The sequence below is a fragment of the Manis pentadactyla genome, chromosome 4 (assembly GCF_030020395.1).
Source record: "Manis pentadactyla isolate mManPen7 chromosome 4, mManPen7.hap1, whole genome shotgun sequence".
In the NCBI taxonomy this organism is placed as follows: Eukaryota; Metazoa; Chordata; class Mammalia; order Pholidota; family Manidae; genus Manis; species Manis pentadactyla.
In genome coordinates, this window is record NC_080022.1 from 139853384 (window position 1) to 139873071 (window position 19688).

Below are 19688 nucleotides of genomic sequence, written 5' to 3' on the forward strand. Positions count from 1 at the left end.
TGCAGAACTGGTTTATGTGGTATGGGGTGCCAGGCAGCCAACCGAGGGCAGGGATGGGTCTGCTCCCTAGGAGATGCAAACTGTAGGGTGCTGCACCACAGTCGGGCCAGAACAGTCACCAGAGGCAAGGGATGGACGGCTGAGTCCACATTTATCCCTAGGAATTCTCAATTATGTTTCTACATGCCTGTGGGATGAGAGCTTGACCGGAAGGAGATACAACACACAGCTTTTCTTTCTGGAATCATTTCATGCACCATTTCCTTCAGGAGGGGATTCCACGGAGATCTGGGTGAGGAGCACCGTAAGGAATGCCGATAATTCCTTCAGCACAGCCCGACCCAAGGCCCATGATGAAATATCCAAACTAGAGACAGCTTCCTGAGCTGGGTCGGACCAGAGGCCAGGCCACAGCCCCGCCCAAAAGTCAGCATCCCTCAGGCTGCAGGGCTCTGCGCTGCTGCGCCTGGCTTGCCCTCAGCTCCAGCCTCCACGGCTTGGGAGATATGAGGGTGAGGACGGAAGGGACCAGGCAAAGAGCTCGTGTTCCCAGCGGGGGGTTGAAAAAAGGCTGATCAGAACTGGCAGCCCTCTGAAGGCCTACTTTGTGTGATTGACCTTGACAGTCCCCTTCCTCACCCCACAGTGACCTCAGAGACAGGCATGGAAGCAGAATGCAGAAAGAGCCTAGAGCTGAAAGGGTTGAAAATAAGAATTCCCTGAATTATTGGATCCAAGATTAATAATGATAAAGTACTGAAGCCTCTCCTCTCTGGGAAACCCCTTTAGTCAGACCCACTGGAACCAAAACAGAACAACCACTATTGCTGCCAGAGCCCAGGGGCTGGACCAATGGCCTCGGGCCACTCCTTTAGACCCCAAACCTGCATGCAGCTGCTGGGCCCTTCACCCACTGGGAACCATGGGCAGAGCATCCACTGCCTACAGGCTTTTCTAGGTTATAAAAATATTTGAAACTTGAAAAAAACAATTGTTAAATGCAAACTACAGAGTCTGCAGCAGAAAGCAACAACTGCATCACTAAATGTCTGGAAAATACAACGTTATGTCAACTGCAGCTCAAGTCATATAAAAATGACATTCACTGTGGCATATGGAAGCATTTTGATATGCCTGAGATGATGAAGGGCACAGCCTACAAAGGTTTCCCTATTTGCTGGGTGTCACGTTCACCCTCTCTGGGCTGGCCTAGCCGGCGTGGCTCTCTTGCCTCCTCTTCCTCATCCCACTTTCCTCTTCATCTCCAATTTCCCCTGTTTCACCCTGGCTGCCACTGTCTATCAGGACTGAAACAGATGCCCCAGGAATCTCCCACTAGCCTGGACAAGCAGCTCAGCTTCCTCCCCCACCCTCCTGAGGAATCTCAGCTGCTAGCCTCGACTGGGGCCAGGACAGCCATGCCCTGCTCTCTGCAGTCCAGCCAGGCAGCCAGGGATGGACCCCAGGCTTGCCTGGGCCACTAGGGCGGGTGGAATCTTAACTGAGTCGGAAGCCATAGTCAGTGTCACAGTCACTGAGAACACAGGCTTTGGAGACCAGGAGACCCCGATTCAATTCCCAAATCTGCCAGGTGACCTGAGACAGACTACTCCATCTCTTTGAGTCTTAGTTTACTCACCTGAAAAATGACACCCATAATTATTAAAACTGGGTATGAATGATTATACCCATAATAATAGCCTTGCTCACAGGGCACAGAGCGCCAAGTGTGAGGCATTAGATGGGATAATGTGTGTTAAGCTTTCACTTTACAAAACAGCTAAAACTTTTACCAGCATTTACTGTATTCCAGGCAATGTGCACTCTCCCAGGTATTAGTTCAATGAATCTCCCAGCAACTCTAGGACAGAGGTGCACTTGATCATCTCTGTGCTGTTGACGAGAAAACTATATAGTTCAGAGACTTTAAAGACGGTGCCCAGGATCACATAGAGCCGGGAATGCTAAAACGGGCAGGTCTAACCCCCCCCCACACACACACACACGCTGTCCCCAAAATGGCAGCTTTACAAGTCACTGCGATGGCTGTTCCAGCAGAACACTGACCTAGGAACCAGGAAACCTGGGTTTGAAACAAGGCTATACCTCCAAGTAGGTGTAAGGTTCTGGGCCCTCCCGTGGCCTCTCTCAGCCTGAGCCCTCGTGTGAGTGGAAATAACAAAACCTGTTCTGCCAACTGAACAGGATTACAACCAGGCTCAGATCAGATGCTGGATGAAAGTGCTCTGGGGACTGACAAGCATTCAGCAACGACAGGATGGCGAACCTTCTTCATCTCACACCAGCTGGGTGGCAGTCCAAGCTCTACTTGAAAAATCCCAGGGACAGGGAGCTCACTACCTCTTTCAGCAGCTCATTATGGTTAGGAAGTTCCTCCTTTTTCAAAGCCCACAGGGACTTGCCTGTAACTCCATACCACTGGCCTGGCCAGGTCCTCCAATGCCCTGCCAGTTGGAAAGAATCCTTGCGGTACCCGTACCCTGTACAGGCTGCTGAAGACCCGTAAGGTCTGTGTCCTTGCTCCTGCCAGCCTTCCCCGGGCTCCCCGTCCTGCCACAGAAGGGAGGCAGATGAAAGCAGGATGCTTTCGATGGGCACTGGTCCTCTCCTGGTGCTAACTCTTACCCTGTCCCTGCTTGTCAGACCCCGGGGCCAGGAGGAGACAAGCCAGTTCAAGGCAGGGTGCAAAGGACGCTGGTGGCACAGCTGGCTGCTCCAGCCACTCCCACTTCCTGATGCCCCTGCCCTCTGCAAATACCTGCGATGCCCCTATTGGTCCTGCCTCCTCTGGAGGCCCTCGGGCTCTGGGGTCGGGACCGCATGGGCCTTCCTTGGATCACGTGGACCTTGAACGTCTTCCCTTGTTTTCCCCACCCCAGCAATCCCCAGCTGCTCTTGCCCCTGTACCTTAAAAGACTCCAGGAATCCCCCGTGGCCCCCATTCTCAAACTTGTCCTCTTCTGGGCCCAGTCCCAGCATGGCCTGTGTGTGGACATGGAGCTCGTCGTGAAGGTTGTCCAGCAGCGCGGCCCTCGTCCGGTCCTGGAAGGGAAGAACAGGGGGGCTGTGGAGCTGGCCCTGCGGGCAGGGGTGCACCCTCTCCCTGGAGGCTCCACGCACTTGGCCACATGCAGTCCCGCAACAGTGTGGACCCAAGGCCAGGCTGGGGTCCATGCTCACAACTGATGCAGTTACCACTAAAGCTCTGTACCTGTCCCTCTGCTGCTCCTCCTTGGGCCATCCTAGGCTCTGCCCTGCTGACTCCCAGCCCAGATGTCTGCCTCAGTCTCCACATCCATGGACCCAACTGCCCACTGCTCTCCTCCACCCAGCTGTTCTTCTAGAACCAAGGATACGACCTCCAGGGAGCGCCATGCACACAGACCAGGACTGGTCCTCTCAGCGACCCAGCCTTTGCAGGCGCCTCCTAGGATCCTCACAGACCAGCAGATCCTGAGGAGACTCATCTCCCAGTGGACCCCATGTCAGGGAAGAGCCCCAGCCAAAGGCCCAAGAGCCGCCCCACAATTCCACTTCCCCCACCCTTACATACAGGAGACCATCAGGTCTTCCTGACTCAGACCCCAAATCGTCTCCTCCTGGGCCCAGCATGAGCAAGCTGTCATCATCTATCTCGGACTCCGGTTCATAGTGTCTGACTTGCCACCCTTCCTGCCCTCCTCCCTTTTAAACCTCTCCTCCTCCCCACCGTCAGAGGAATCTTCTAATACACAAATCAAACACATCGCTCTCCTGCCTGAGCACTTTATTAGTGCCTCATCGCCTCTAGAGTTCAAAGCCCTTCTTGATCTGACCCAACCAGTGTCTCCAGCCAAGTCTCCCACCAGCCCATCCCTCACTTGAGTCCTCCCCTCAGGCCACATCAAACCCTCCGGAGCTCCCTCACAAGGCAGGCTCTGGTGCTGCCTGGCCTTTGCTCATGCTGGGCCCCATGCCTGGAATAACACTTCCCACTCTTTCCTCCTGGCAAAAGGCCTGTCAGATATCCAGATTCAACAGCTCATGGGGCACCTCCTCCAGGAAGCCTACCCTGAACACACTCCAGCCCCCCACAGGCAGAAGCAGTCACTATCCTGAGCCCCAGCACCAGCACCAGCCTCCCTCATGGCCCAGTGATGGCACACAGTATCACACCTGTCTCTTTAGTAATGTCTCCTCCTACCAACCCAGGAACTATGTAGGGGCAGGAACTATCTCTCACTTGGCCCTATAGTGAGTGAAGGGTACAGAATAGAACTGGACACACAGTAGATGCTCAATAAATGATTGTTGAATGGTTGACTAGAACTGAAGTTTGGATGGAGTTTGCACAGGAAGAAAGAGTTCCTATAACAATGCAGGGCTAAAGGCTTAGAGAGACAATGATGGTCCTCCTCACTTTGAATGGCCCCCCAAAACAGATCCCCAAGTAGCTGGCTAACAGGCAGCTGGGAGCGCAGAATGACCTTCAGACACCAGCCCCTCACCTCCAGCTTTGCAAACTTGTCCGATTTGCAGCAAGCGTTCTCTGCGTTGGTGAGCTTGGTGAGCAGAAATTCTCTGAACTCCGGGCCCTGGAACAGACAAGCAGCTCTGGGACTCTCCCAGTCTCAGCCATTGCCAAGAGGGTGTCAGCCACAGTAACAGGTGGGAAGAACAGGACGCCTGGGGAGAGCCCCTGAAAGGTCCCTTTCTGACAACTGATCATTTTTTAGCCAGGCCAAGCCCACCTGCTAAGATGTCAACAAGGAAACCAGCTTCCCTGGTCCTGGAAATCAACCCTCCCCAGCCACACTGGCATTTCTATGACCGGAGGGAATTTGGGCCCAAGGCTCCTGGAACTGGAGTATTGGTACAAAAACCCTTCTTCCAGCAGGAAGGCTACCCCCGTGTCAAACACCCTGATGAGAGGCCCTGTGCTAGGCCAGCTGACAGCATGAAGACAGGTGGGGAGACAACCCAAGCAAGGAGGCTCCCCAAACCCTGCCGGAGGCCCTCCTAACATTCCCAGCTCAGACTCAGCCCGCCCCAACCAACCTGGAGTCTTGGATATGAGAGGAGCAGAAAGGACAGGTTCTTACCTTCTGGAAAACAGGGGGGCTGGGCAGAGGTGGGCCAAAGGTGGGCACATCTTCCCGTGCAGTTACTGAGACCTGAAACAAGAGCGTCCATGTAGGCAGGGAAAGCATCCAAGCAGAGAATGGTAATGCATCCCACCCCAGCCCTGGAGAAGCCCACTCCCCACAGCAGGTCCACTCCCCTGCTCCCTGCTGCCCTTCCCAGAATACAAATAAAATGCTTCTGGGAGCAAAGCCAACCTGCCCCAAGTCACTGTTCCTAGAAGTGGGTGGACAGTGCGGAGCCATCCACACACTCTCATCTGCATTCCTGGAGGCCAGAAGCACGTCTGGCAAGATAGCTGGACGGGGCTGAGGAGGACCCTAGTTCTGATGCAATGTAAGTGCCCAGGAGGCCTCATCCCATTACCCCCTACTAATCCTACAGGGAAGACTGAGCGAAGACGATTACTCCTGTTCACCGTGAGGAAACAGATGCCCAGAGACGTGGAGCAATCCCCCACAAAGGCACACGTGATTAGCCAGGGGTGAGTCCTGCTCTGGGGCTCTTTTCCCACAACACTGACTCCCAAAGCTGGCCATGCATCACAGTCACTTCCAGTGTTTAAAAAATTAATACTGGTTGCATGGGCTACATCCCAAACCTACTGAATCAAACGTTCTGGGGTGGAGCCAGGAATGTGCAGCTGTTAAGTGCTCCTTAGATTGGATGGACTCATGTTTGGAAGCCCTGTGCCCACACACAAGGTCAGGCAGTCTGGGTGGGGCTCGAACTAACAGGGCACCAGAGCCCAGGCTGGCAACTTGGGGGTGGGGGACAGCAAGGCACTGTGCCTAGGGTGTCCCAGGCTCTGGGTGGGGTGTGTGCCTCTGGCCAGCCTAGGGAGGCATGAGAGCCCCAATGTGCTCCTCATGGGGGCCTCCCAGGGTCAGGACAGGCCCCACACCTCTGCTCCTCCTCTGTCTGCACGGAGGTGCCCTGGTTTCGTCTGTTCTCAGCCCACAGGGCTGCAGCCTCTCTGGAGACTCTGCCCTCTCCCTTCCCCGGGCGGCTGCTGACGTGAGCCCCTGGCATGCTGCCAGCCTCCCTGGCCTGTGAAGTAGGGCAGATGCAGAGAGTCTGCCAGACCCAGTAAGCAGGCAGCTAGGAGCCAGGCCAAGGAAAAGCCCTGTCAGGGTCTAGAAGGGAAGGGAGCAGGAGAGAGCTGGTCAACAAGGCTTTCTCTGCCCAAGCTCAAGGTTGTGCATATGGCTCACAGTGCATACCCAGAGTCAAGAAACACTGTGTGTTTGACATGATTTCTGGCTGGTTCCAGCTGCCAAACCCAGTCCCCCACCACCACCCACTGTGCATCAGAATCTGGGGACTGACCGGGTGGCGGGAAGGACACTGAGAGGGGGCTGTCTGTGGGCACTGGGGACAAAGCCAGAGGCCAGGAGGCCAGGCCAGGCCCTCTGGCCTCTTCCCACCTGAACACCCTTGCTTCTCAGGCTTGCATTGGAGAGACCTGTGATGATTGGGTATGGGGTTCAGATATGCTCTTAAATCCACCAGAGTTCCCAGCCAGACCAGCCCACCACAGCAGCATGTCAGAAAAGCAGGGGACAAGTTCCCTCCTTGTGATAGCCATTCATCTTCTGTTCCCGTTTTTCCATCTCCTGACCCCTTTCCAACAGAGCTCAGGGGCCTTTGTGTCCCCTCCTCTTGAGAACAGTTGGGTCGCTGGGCTGAAAAAGCAGAAGCTGCCTGAACAGGACCACACCTTCCGGTTTTCTAAATTCAGTGAGGGCCTCCCGACAGCGGGCAAAGCAGGACTTAGAAGGAGAGGAGGCAGGTGACTGGGGAAGAGAATGTTCAAGGCTGGAAAACGGAAGAAGACCTGGGGGGTGTGAGTAATCAGGATGCCCGAGGTAGGTGAGGAGACTCCCAGGGCCCCAAACTTGATACGATCCCCACAGCCAAGAACAGCCGGGAAGCCTCAGAGACCCACGGAGGGTCGCTCAAACCCCAGATCAGTAGTGAGAGGAGGGCAGGGGTACACAGCCAGGAGCCTTCCTTGATGGTCTGCTTCAGATTCCTGAAACCTCTGCAGGACTTCAGGGGTTGGAGCAGAGTGACCTCAGGGAGAGGAGGGAGTTTTAGTGATGGTTCAGCTGGAATGTCCTTCCAATCTGGCAGGACGGGGACAAAATTCATGTCTGAAAAATAATCTGATGTGATGTTTCACAAACCAGGTTTTGAAACCAAGTTCCCACCTGCTTGACAGCTCAGTAACAAGCACCCCAGCAAACCCAGAGAGGGATTACAGCTTCACCGCTCCTGGGCTCTGCGGCCTCAGGCCTTAAGTACCTGAAGCTCTCAGCCCCAGCGTCCTCCCTGTGAAGCAGCGCTGAGAGGCCCTGCCTGGGCAGGGGCATGTGAGGACGCAAGAAGACGGTGCTTGTGGGAGCCTAGCACAGTGCCTGGGACAGAGCATGCACCCAGGAGGGGGAGACCACTGTCACCTGGTGGTTTTTTTTTACTTTCTCTGCTGACCTGTGCCTAATATGGACACTGAAGTACTAGAGAGGTCCCCCCAAAACCACTTCCTAATCCAACATGCACACACCCCTGTTTCTCAACTCCTCCTTCCCCTCCTGCAGCACGTCAGGGCCAGAAGGAACTCAGAGATTGTCTAGCCAATGTCCTCATTTCTCACGGAGGGAAACACAGGCCCAGAGAGGGAAGGAACTGGCCCAAGAGCGGAGAGCAAAGGCACTCCAGGACCAGAACCCCAGGCTCCCTGCCTCCCGGTCTGCGGCCCTTCCCTGCTCCCACCCCATCCATCGTGCCTTTCCTCTTCTCTCCCACCGTCCATACCACCCAGTGGAGGCCCCCCAGGGCAAGTGTCAGCCCTTGGGGAAATCTCGCCCACCTCTGCTTAGGGAAGCCCAGGAGTCAGCTGGAGGCCCACTTCATTATGGACCCTTTGAGGGACCTTACCAGGTCCTCCTCAGTCTGCTGGTCCCCTGGGGTGTTGCTGGGATGTGGATGGACAGAGCTTTGGAATGCTGGTCTCCCTCCCTGCCCTCTGCACCCCCGACCCAAGTTCACAGGTCTTGCCTTCAAACATCACTGTTTGCCTGGAAGGTGCAGCATGAAGTCCCACATCCCGGGGACAGTGGGGCTCTCTGGCAGGTCCTGCTTCTCTGCTTCTCATCTCCCTGAGGACCCCTGAGTTCCTTTCCCTGGCCCGTGGGCTATGGCCGGGAAGACTTGGTAAAGACTTCTGGCATCAAAGCTGGAGGTAGGGTAGTGCTTTTCCTGACCTCTGATTTGTCTCTCATTTTCCCCCTCCATAAGCTCTTGGGAAAGTGGAGAAGCCAGTTAGCTGAGCTCCATTTCTTATCTGGAGCTAAGAGCAAATACTAATCGTCCGTAAGAGGCCCCCTTCTGCCAGCAGAGGCCCAGTAGACAAGCCACACACAGGAGAGAAAGCCCTCCTGTCCCACAGCTTTCCTCTGGAGACCCTACTCAGTAGCTCTGTGTCTCCACTGGCTGTTAAGAGGGCCAGTTGGCTGTGTGAGCGGCCCAGTGGCTGGACTGCACTCATGGGCTCCTCTGTCCCTTCCCTGGAGGCTGGTGCTGTGTGTCACCCTAACATGCCTAACCCCTAGCAGGGTACCTGACAAATGGCAAGCACCGGATGAATAAATTTGCTTCTGCCAACAAGCCAAGCAGCTGTTTGAAGTCGATACCCATCTCGGTCAAGGCCGTGACCCAGCCCTGTCCTTCAAGGAAATGCCCAAACCATGGCTTCTCCAGCTTTTCAGCTAGAACTGCTCAGTAACAGAGGAGCATGAGCATGAATATGAGTATGTAAGAAAATCAGCTCTACTCCATAGCAGAGAGGGGAGTTTTGTGTTCTTAAAATCTCACATTTGGTAATAAAGTAATATGAATTTTGCACTTAATATATCTGGGCTTATACTTCCGTGACCATTATAGGATATCATTTTCTCTTCCCGAGATTCTTGAGCAAAATTGAAACTTCATGAGGACAGCCATGAAGTGCTGTGGCTTCGGGAACCCCAGGATCCAGCAACAGCCTAAGTTATTACATAGGAAACACTTTCAGGCCTCACAGTCTCCCATGAGCAATGACAGGCTCATTTTCCCTCTGCCTTGGAACAGTGGTTCCTAACATTGTGGGGAGCAGGGAGCTCTCTGAGAATGTGAGCTAAGCCCTCTCTCCCCAGAAACTGCAAAGAAGTACATAAACTCAATATTTTGTACACAAACAACATTTTGCACCTATCTGCAGGGCGTTCAAAACTAACATCCGCCCTAAAAACCCTGCCTCAATCTATCTCCCTGGGTCCCACGCCTCCCAACACCACACTGTGATAGAGAGAAACTGTTACCCAAGAGGTTGGAATTGTGTCTCATGGAGGAGGAGAGCGTCGGAGTACCGCCATCAGGGGTGGGCAGGTGAGGGCTGCCAAGACTCGGCTGCATTAGGGAGATTTTGAGCCAATAAGAAAGAGCTCTTACAGGTCAGGAGCTTAGATCCAGGGGCCTGTCACCCTGCCCTAGGAGTCTTTGAATCAAGATCAATCCTTTATTCCAGAACAGCTAACCCAGGGGGGCCCACCCAGTGGCCAGGGCCTACCAGGCCCCTGTTCGCCACTGTTCTCCCCAGACATATTTCTCCTTTTCCTTTCTTTCCTTTGTCACCCACTTCTCCCCTCCCCTTCCTGGTGGCCCTCTCCACTTTCTCCTTTTTCTCTCCTCTGGCTTTGACTTATTCTAGCAAATGGCATTACCTGATTCCAAATAGGAGGATCCAGAGCTTCTCAACCCCCGAGTTAGATGCCGCTGAGCCCAGGGGCAGCCAGATGGCATGGGTGACCTCAGAAGGTGCTCGCCACCAGGAGTCTAGCTCCCAAGTCCCAGAAACCCAAACACTCATAGAAAACACCAAGAAACCCAAGAAAATTGATCACATCAAAGATGTGCCACCCTGGAGAAAGGTCTGCGAAGCCATCGAGAGCTGGCATTCCTTGGTATCACTGGTCGGATGAGGTATGGTGAAGTGCCCAGGCCCACCGCTTCCTCCAATGAGACCTTCTCCTCACCTTGTAGGATGGAGTCTCTGTGCCCAGGTTCTCCACCTGCACGACAATGTAGGCGTGTAAGAAGTTGGAGGCAATCATATCTGGGACAAATGGTGTGTTCTCCTCTTGAAAGATGATGGCCACAATGTCATTCCCAATGTGTCTCTTTCTCTGGAGCTAAATAAAAAGTGTTGCATTGTTATAAGCCAGTTAGGAACATCCTGAGAACAGAATAGATCTACACCGGAAATTCCTCATTATTCTATCTTTATACATAAACTCTGGAACTCTGAGGCCTAGCTCTCCAGGGAGCTTTCAATCTGTAGAAGCTACCAAAAAGATAACAAGGGAGAAGCAGCCTAAGTTGTTAGGTAGAGGCCAGCAAGCCTCTCACTGAGCTCTAAGCATGCAGAGCCCTGACTCAGGGCTCAGGGAGAAAAGTTCAAAGGCCAGTGCCAGGTTCTGTCCTGGTAGAGCCCATAACTGAGCCAGAAGAGACACAAACACAGGTGAGGCCACCTGAGAACACTAACAAAGTCACCAGCCAGCAACTGCTAAATCAGCTGCTGCACATGAAGTGCCTGACACCCCAGGGGCACAGAAGAGGGCAAAACCAGAAGCCAGAGGGTAATCTGAGAAGGCTTCCTGGAAGAGGAGATGGGGGTGGGGGGTGTAGGGGTTTGATGGAAATGTGAATGATCAGGGATCGGGGGAAAGATCATTCTATACCAAAGGGGGGAAGAGCCATGTTTGGAGAAACACAGCCAAGCTGGTTTGGCAGAAGTCATGGGGGAGAGAAATCTCAGGATCCCGACTCAGGATCCCAAACTGGGCCACATGCTATCACAGGCAACCTCAATCCTCAAGCACCTGCTGTGCATCAGAAACCATGGAATGTTCACAGGCGTGATTTCAAATGCTAAGGCCCTCCTGTATACTGAGTCCTGGTAGGTGCTTACTTACACATTTATTCCTTTATTAAGCACCAACTGCATGCAGGCACTCTTATGCAAATTGTCTAACTCCATACCCATCACCCCATTTCTTGGGAAGAATTAATATATAGTCAGTCCTTGCTGAGAGCCAAGCTCAGTACACCTCCCACTTAACATAGGTGAGGCTGGTAGAGCCAGGCACCCAGCAGCCCTCAGCCTCAGGAGACCGAATGGGAAATGTGCAGAGAAAACCTACTTTGGATACAAAAGGAATCCTGCTCCCATTTGTTTCTGGAACATTCAGTAGTTATTTTAGAGCCAAATCACAGTCTCATTTGCCAGTTTCTTTTTCCCTACGAAGCCAGGCATTATGTTTACAATATGACATCTGTGCTCCCTCCTCAGTTCCCTGCTCAAAACGAATGGGTCAGAGGCTGGTGAAAGGCCTACTTTCCTTTCTGATTTTCCTAGAGACTGAAAAGCACGAATGGTGCAACAGCCAGGGCTCGGCTGCTGGCTGCTGGTTTCAGGGCTCAGTGAGAAAAGAGCCAGGCCCCGGCTCCCTGCCTGGGACACGCAGCTGTCCAGAGTGGTCAGTGGGAGGGACAGCAGGAGACACCGGAAGGGGGTTCTCATCCAGGGCTGCAGGGTTGAGGTAAAGGTGCCTTCCTGCTCACGGCATGTTTGCTGAGAGACTAGAAAAGTTGGGGGGCATCTCATGCAACAAGCAACCTTGTGGTGCTGAGCATGAAGGAAGGCAAAGCACCTGGCAGCCTGCAGAGTGAGCAGCTGTGAGGCAGGAAGCCTGCCACGGCCGGGCATTGTACTGAGCCCTGCATTCAGAGCCTTATGTGATCCCCACAACAACCCTCTGATGTACATGGTGTTATCCCCATCTTACAGATGAGAAAAATAAGGCTACAAGGTTAACCGGTTTGCCCAGAATCACATGTCCTGAGGTGGCAGAGCTGGCTTCCAGCTGCCATTTGCAGACCACATCACATTCTCTTTACTGTTACCCTACATGACTGGGGCACCAGGCTCTGCTCCCAGCTCTGCCACTAATCAACAGGGAAACAAGTGTTTTAACCACGCTGCACTGCAATTTCCCCTTTGGTCATGATGGAATATCTACAAACCCTGTCCTTGGGTCCTGCACAGAGTGGCTGGTGGGTGACACAGTGCAACAAAACAGGCTCTGATGAGAAGACATAGCCTTTTGATTATGAAGACGGGGAGGGGAGCCACAGCCTGTCAGGCAGATCAGACCAGAAGGAGACTTTCACCTCCCATGCCCCGGGCTCCCAAGCCCTCGAACCAGGTTACCTGCTGGGTGTCTCCCTCTGTAAACGGCAGCTTTGTGGAGACATGAAACATGATCTCCCTGTCCCGGAATATCGTGTACACCGATTCCACCCCAGTCTGTCCATGGGTCACATCCAGGCCTCCTCGGAAACTGTCAGTAAAACCAGGCAAATGCCAGAGAAAGAGAAAGTGAGGGGAAGTGGGCAACTTGGTGCAACCTTCCCTAAGGTTGTAGAAGCGGAAGGGCAAATGAGAAGACATGAGTGAGCTGGGGGCACAGGGATCAGGCCGTGGGAATGCAGGGAGGTCTGCTCTTCTGAACAGACAAGTCCTGGCATTCCAACCATCAGTCTATTCTCTAAAAGACAAAGGCAGGACCTCCATTTTCAAGACTTGGCAGAGTCCGCTCCACACCATATGGTTGTCCACCCACAATCCCAGACAAATGCCATCCCAGGCGCCAGTGGTCCCCAAGGCTGGACATAAGCCTTTGCTCTCTGCAAGGCCATGTGCAAGTCCTCAGCCCAGAGCCAGGACAACCAGCCCTCCAGGTGGATGGCAGTAAGCCCTACAGGAGCAGCAGGAGCAGCAGAAGATGCTTGACTTCCACCCAACCAGTCCCTATGCGGAGGCCCAACCACGGCAGCAACCAGCTTGGAGGCATCTAAGGAGGTCTCTTTTCTGTGTATCTCAGGAGAGGGAAGTACTAAGGAGCAGGTGGCCTTCCGAGAGCTGCTCCTCCTTCCTTTATAGAAGCACGGCTGCCACCTGTGGATCATATTCTACAGCAAGAGGAGGAGGATGCGAGTTCCTTTAAGAAAAATGATATAAAGTAGACCCTTGACATCATTCAGTCCCTCAAGCACTGTAATACAAGCCAAACAAATGTGCTCAGCCCAGCATGGAGGAAAGCACACTGGGAGTCAGGCGCTCCAGGTTCTAGACCTGCTTCTGCCACTAATCCGGCACTCAGCCTTAGGCGTATCACTTCATCTTTCTAGGTCTCAGCTTCCTTTCTCTATAAAATAAAGGCACAGGAATACATGATCTCTGGGTTGGGGTCCTTCCCAGTTTTAATGTACTTTGTCTCATCTATTCTAAGACACATCATTTTTTCACATCTTAATATCTCTGAAATCATGTATCTTATCATGAAGGCATCTCAGAGTCAGTGGAAGGAGTTTTACTAAGAACAAGAACAATAATGGCTACCAGTGCCAAGTCTGTGTGTGGCACTAGCTTAGGTGCTTCACATGCATTCTTTTTTAAGACCTCAGCAACCTTGTGTGGTCAGTGTTATCTTTATCTCCCTTTTTACAGATAAAGAAACTGAGGCTTTCAGAGGATAAGTCACTTGTTCAAAGCCAGACCTACTGAGTGGTAGAGATAGGATTTTAACCCATGTGTGACTGACTCGAGACAGCAGTGATGGCCTTGAAGGGAAGAAAACTGAGGCAGGGCAGGGGGAGAAAAAAAGAGAGAGAAGGAAGCAAAGGGAAAGTGATTATTGAAAACCAACTACATGCGAGGCATGGAGCTAGGTGCTTTCACAGATGTTAGGAGATATTATAAATCTGGCTTCTGGAGTGGGTTACTCTGGGAGCTCAACCATGTACACACAATAGGCTGGCCAGGTCTGAAGGTCCTTCCCAAATGTTGCCTTTGTCAATCAAAAGCTAGAGTTTTCTAAGCAACAGCCCCAATCTTCTTTCTGCCCACTTAGAGAGCAATAGATGGTTGCGTAGATTCCTGCCAGTGAGGAGGGGATAACTGTATTTTCACCAACTCCCAATTACCCTTTTTTTTGTATTATCTAAAATGGGTCATTTCTACCCAAACTGCACAGGGCCCTCTCTTCCCTGAATGCCAGGCAGGCGAGCAACAGAGAAGATGGGTTCACTTCACTCTCAGCCTAAGCCAAATGTAATTAGGAAGACAAATCTGAAGTACAGCGATTTCATCATGCATCCTAAGGTCAAATGTCAGTGCCTTTCAGATAATCTGCCATTCTGGATTTTCCCCTGTACCACAGTTTCCTTAGGAATTCAGGTGAGTGTTGTTTATTTGCTGAAAAACAATCCCACATTCCTGTGTGTGTTTTTAACTCCCACATGCCCTCCCTGAAACTCACTGTCACGCTTTACCTTCTTCTAGGACCTCACTGATGAGAAGAGAGTCATCGCTTGGCTAAAACCTACCCTTTGAAGTCCTGCAGTGTGATTGTGTCCCCCAGCAGGTCCAAGAACTCCTGGAAAGCTGGGCTCTCCTCATTGTTCCCAAACAACTCCTCCTCCAGTGTCTGAAAAGGAAACAGCACCAGGGGCAGGAGTTAGAAAAAGCCTTCTTGGTGTCAAGGGAAGGAATATGGTTGTCTGGATACCTGATCCTTTTCTTCCTTTCTCCTATCCCCCAATACATTCAGCCATCCAGTTGAGGCTCTGCCCTCAACTGGAGGAAGGACTTAAAGAATCTCACTCAACAGAGCAGGATTTTTGGAGCAGGCTAATGAAGACTTTCTACTTGAATAAGGGCTGTTTTTCACAAAAGCAAAGCTGAAGCAGAGTTCTTAGACCTAATACCAAAACCCAATGAATAAATGAAAAACAAGTAATTGGATTTCTGAAAAAGGGCTAATACCTAGAATATTTAAAGAACACTCAAAACTCAATAATAATCAAAACCACAACGAGATACTACTTCACATCCACTGGATGGCTATAATCAAAAAGAAAGACAACAAGAAGTGTTGATGAGATATGGAAAAATCAGAACCCATATACACTGCTGATGGGAATGTAAAATGGTGCCATGTCTTTGGAAAATAGTCTGGCAGTCCCTCAAAATGCTATGCATAGAGTTACCATATGATCCAGCAATTCCACCTTTAAGAATATGCTCAAGAGAAATGAAAACATAAGTCCACACAAAACTTAAACACCAATGTTCATAGCAGCATTATTCATAATAGCCCAAAAGTGGAAGCAACCAAAATGTCCACCAACTGACAAATGGATAAGCAAAATGTGGTATATCCATACAATGGAATATAATTTGGCCATAAAAAGGAATGCAGTACTGATTCATGTTGTAATATGGATGAGCCCTGAAAACATTATGCTAAGTAAAAGCTAGACAAAAAAGCCCACCCATTATGATTCCATTTATATAAAATGTCCAGAACAAGGAAATTCATATATAGAAAGATTAGTGGTTGACAGGAGCTATACAGGGTAGTGATGGGAAGTGACTGCTAATAGGTATGGAGTTTCTTTTGAGGGTGATGAGAACTTTCTGGAGTTGGTGCTGATAGTTGCACAACTCTGTGAGCATACTACAGACCACAGAATTGTGCACTATATTGAGGTATAACTCACATACCATGGTCTGCCATAAAAAATTTGAACAGTAAAAAAAAATAACCAATTAGAAAATGGTTAAAAGACATGAACAGTCACTTCACCCAAGAGGATACACTGAAGACATGAAAATATGTTCAACATCATTAGCCACAAGAGAAATGCAAGTTAAAACCATAATGAGATATCACTATACATCTATCAGATTGAATAAAGTAAAAAATAGTAACAACACCAAATGCTAGCAATGATGTAGAGAAAACAGATCACTCATACATTTGCTGGTAGAAATGTAAAATGCAACCACCACTCTAGAAAACAGTTTGGCAGCTTCTTACAAAACTAAATATGTAATTGCCATATAACCCAGCAACTGTATTCCTAAACATTCATCCCAGAGAGATGAAAACTTATGTTCACAACAAAACCTGTATATAAATGTTCATAGGAGCTTTACTGATGACACCCCAAAACTGGAAACAACCTAGAAGTCCCTCAATGGGTGAATGGCTAAACAGCCAGTGGTATAGCCATACGATGGAATACTACTCTGCCATAAAAAGGAAAGAACTACTGATACACTCAAGAACTTGGAATAATCTTGCTGAGTAGAAAACAGCCAATCTACAAAGGTTATATACTGTATGATTTCAATTATATAACATTTTTTTAATGTCAAAGTTTTAGAAGTCAGAGAACACATTTGTGGTTTCCAGGGGTTAGGGACATGGAGGAGGGAGGCTGGCATGGTTATAAAAGGGCAGTACAGGGGATCCTTGCAGTGGTAGACTTCTGCATCTTTTTTTTTTTTGGTATCATTAATATACAATTACATGAGCAACACTGTGGTTACTAGATTCCCCCCATTATCAAGTCCTCACCACATACCCGATTACAGTCACTGTCCATCAGTGTAATAAGATGCTGTAGAATCACTACTTGTCTTCTCTGTGTTGTACAGCCCTCCCCATGCCCCCCCCACTACATTATGTGTACTAATCATAATGCCCCTTATTCCTCTTCTCCCTCCCTTCCCACCCACCCACACCCAGTCCCTTTCCCTTTGGCAACTGTTAGTCCATTCTTGGGTTCTGTGAGTCTGCTGCTATTTTGTTCCTTCAGTTTTCCTTTGTTCTTATACTCCACAGATAAGTGAAATCATTTGGTACTTGTCTTTCTCCGCCTGGCTTATTTCACTAAGCATGATACCCTCCAGCTCCATCAATGTTGTTGCAAATGACAGGATTTGTTTTCTTCTTATGGCTGAATAATATTCCATTGTGTATACGTACCACATCTTCTTTACCCATTCATCTACTGATGGACACTTAGGTTGCTTCCATTTCTTGGCTATTGTAAATAGTGCTGCAATAAACATAGGGATGCATATGTCTTTTTGAAACTGGGCTCCTGCATTCTTAGGGTAAATTCCTAGGAGAACTTCTGCATTTTGACTGTAGAACCTACATACATGATAAAATTACATGCAGTTAAATACACACACACACACACACACACACACACATGCCACAAATGAGTGTATATAAAATGGGGAAGTCTGAATAAGATTTAAAGATTGTATCAATGTCAGTACCCTGTCTCCAATATTGTGCTGTAAATTTATAAGACATTACCTTTGGGGGAACTGCATAAAGAGGATACAAGATCTCTCTGCATTGTTTCTTACAACTGCATGTAAATCTACAAATATCTAAAAATAAAAAGGTTAATAATTTTTGAAAACTAGGTAACTACTGAAAACAGTAGTAAGCTCTGCAGTGTGACAGGCTTAAAACACCGCCTGATAACAGACTCTGCCCCCAATGGCAGGATCTGCAAACTGCTGAAGGCTCTGCAAACATCTGTATATGGCCACAAAAGCTGCAGATGCTTCAAGGACACTCATGCATCTTAAGGTCTATGCAATCACTTCAAGGAGAAAGTATCAAATAGATGATTCTTCAAACCTCCTTAACACCTTTATTAACAAAAAAGAGTAAGCCTCAGGTTCTGAGGGGCCAGCAACTACCTAGACTTCAATAACTTCATTGTGTTTTTTATAGTATTTCTCTTTAGAACTACCTTCATTTCATGCAAGTGATACTGATTTTCCAATTAGAGTAGTGATACAAATTTTCCTTTAAAGAATGCATTTAAGGTGGAAAAAATTTTTTAAGAAAATATTAAGTAGTTAATAGTACAGGTATGATAAAAAGTCTAACAGTGGCATACAGTAGAGTCACTTGGATGTGGTTTGGGAATGTCTGAAGTATGGTAAATACTGCTCTCTAGCAGGGTCAGCAAATTATGGCTCATGGGCCAAGTCTGGCCTGCCACCTGATTTTATAAATAAAGTTTTATTGGAACACAGCCAGGCCAATTGATTTAGTATTATCTATGGCTGCTTTTATACTACAGAGATAGGGTTAAGTCATTAGGACAGAGATGGTATGGCCCATAAAGTCTAAAATATTTACTATCTGGCCCTTTACAGAAAAAGTTTGCTGATCCCTGATCTATGGCATGCTGCAAAGGCATGGCAACTCAAGCCCAGTGTACTGTTTAGTCCAGGTCATGAGGCCAGAATGCAGAACAGCTGCTTCCAGGCAACACACATCTTCCACTGGGAAAACACTGAGTTTATGCTCTGAGACAGGCACCTCACTCCAGGATTTACCCCCAGCCTAGGATTAGCAGTCTTTACTTTTATACTGAGATTGACCATTCATGCAGGGAGGGACTTTCAATCATCACTGTATCCCCCACAGTGCTTATCACAGAGCCTGACCAACAGGAGAGTTAGGTGGGGCTTACTTATATCCTAAGACCAGCATAGAGCTTTTGGGCAACAAATGTTCATATTACTCGCCCAACCCCCACCCCAGATGTAGGCTTGCAAAACAACAATCTGCCCAGTTTTTAAAAAAAACAGACTTATCACCCTGCGCATCCCCACCTTGCCTCAGCAACATCAGGTACATAAATAACACACAGACTCCCTCTCAGAGGTAGATGGTTAATGTTCAGTAATTATACCTTTGCCGGAACATTGGGTTGTAATCACCTTATGAGATCTGCTTTGGTAAACAGCACAAGCAAAGAGCTTTAATTAGGGGGGGTTATATTAGCAGAGCCGTACAAAATAAAAATGCAGTATGTGAAAATAATTAAGAGTGGCTCCCTGAATAATCTCCCTTAAATTATAAGATTCATCTGTGTTGGTGTTTCAGCTCCTAAACCCTTCACTTAATTACAGTATTTCTGAGTGAACACATGTCTCTTGTGGTCTAATATCTTCAGACAAGGAAGTCATCTATCATCTAGCCAAGAAAGACACTGTCACGCAAAAAAAAAAAAAAGACAATATTGAAAAATACTATTGACCTACCATTAGCAGGGCCAAAATTTTCATTCGTTCATTAATCACATAACAAAAAATTACAAGTATACTTATATAAAGTCACCATGCTAGGCTCTTGGATGACACAAAGATGAAAAGGGTATGGAACCTGCTTTCATACAATCTAGGTAAGTAAACACTAGTGTGTGCAGCAGACCACTTCTCAGGACATTCATAAATGTTCACGGTAGGAAAGTTGCAAAGTTTGTGGTCAAAAAGTATGGGAAACACAAAAACTATGGGTTCAAGAAAATTATGAAGAGTTCTTTAAGCTTTTCAAATATTCCCACACAACTGACCCCCGCCTCCCCTGCCCAAGTCATTTGTTCACAGAGTACCTCACCAGCCTGGTGTTTCATGAAACACACTTTGAAAAACATTCTGGTCAACTAACTCCAAAACAGCATGTAAGTAAGTGCTTCAAGAGACAGAGGAGAGTGAAGAGTGGTGTACAAGTACATTTTTTAACAACCAGCTCTCCCAAGAGGAAAAAACA

General features: G+C 49.2%; 1 protein-coding gene across 9 annotated transcripts in view; it reads right to left on the bottom strand.

Annotated features, from left to right (window-relative positions):
- RAP1GAP2 (RAP1 GTPase activating protein 2) overlaps positions 1 to 19688 on the bottom strand; it is a 210913-nt gene that overhangs the window by 18831 nt on the left and 172394 nt on the right. For 8 of the 9 annotated variants that reach the window (XM_057501042.1, XM_036906109.2, XM_036906113.2 and 5 more), the window contains 6 exons: positions 14635 to 14735; positions 12458 to 12587; positions 10218 to 10373; positions 5103 to 5174; positions 4509 to 4595; positions 2929 to 3063 (listed from right to left, as the gene is read on the bottom strand). In XM_057501042.1, coding sequence (XP_057357025.1) covers positions 2929 to 3063; positions 4509 to 4595; positions 5103 to 5174; positions 10218 to 10373; positions 12458 to 12587; positions 14635 to 14735 — 681 coding nt within the window. The remainder of the gene's footprint in view (positions 1 to 2928; positions 3064 to 4508; positions 4596 to 5102; positions 5175 to 10217; positions 10374 to 12457; positions 12588 to 14634; positions 14736 to 19688) is intronic. The other variant, XM_036906110.2, reaches the window with a different exon arrangement.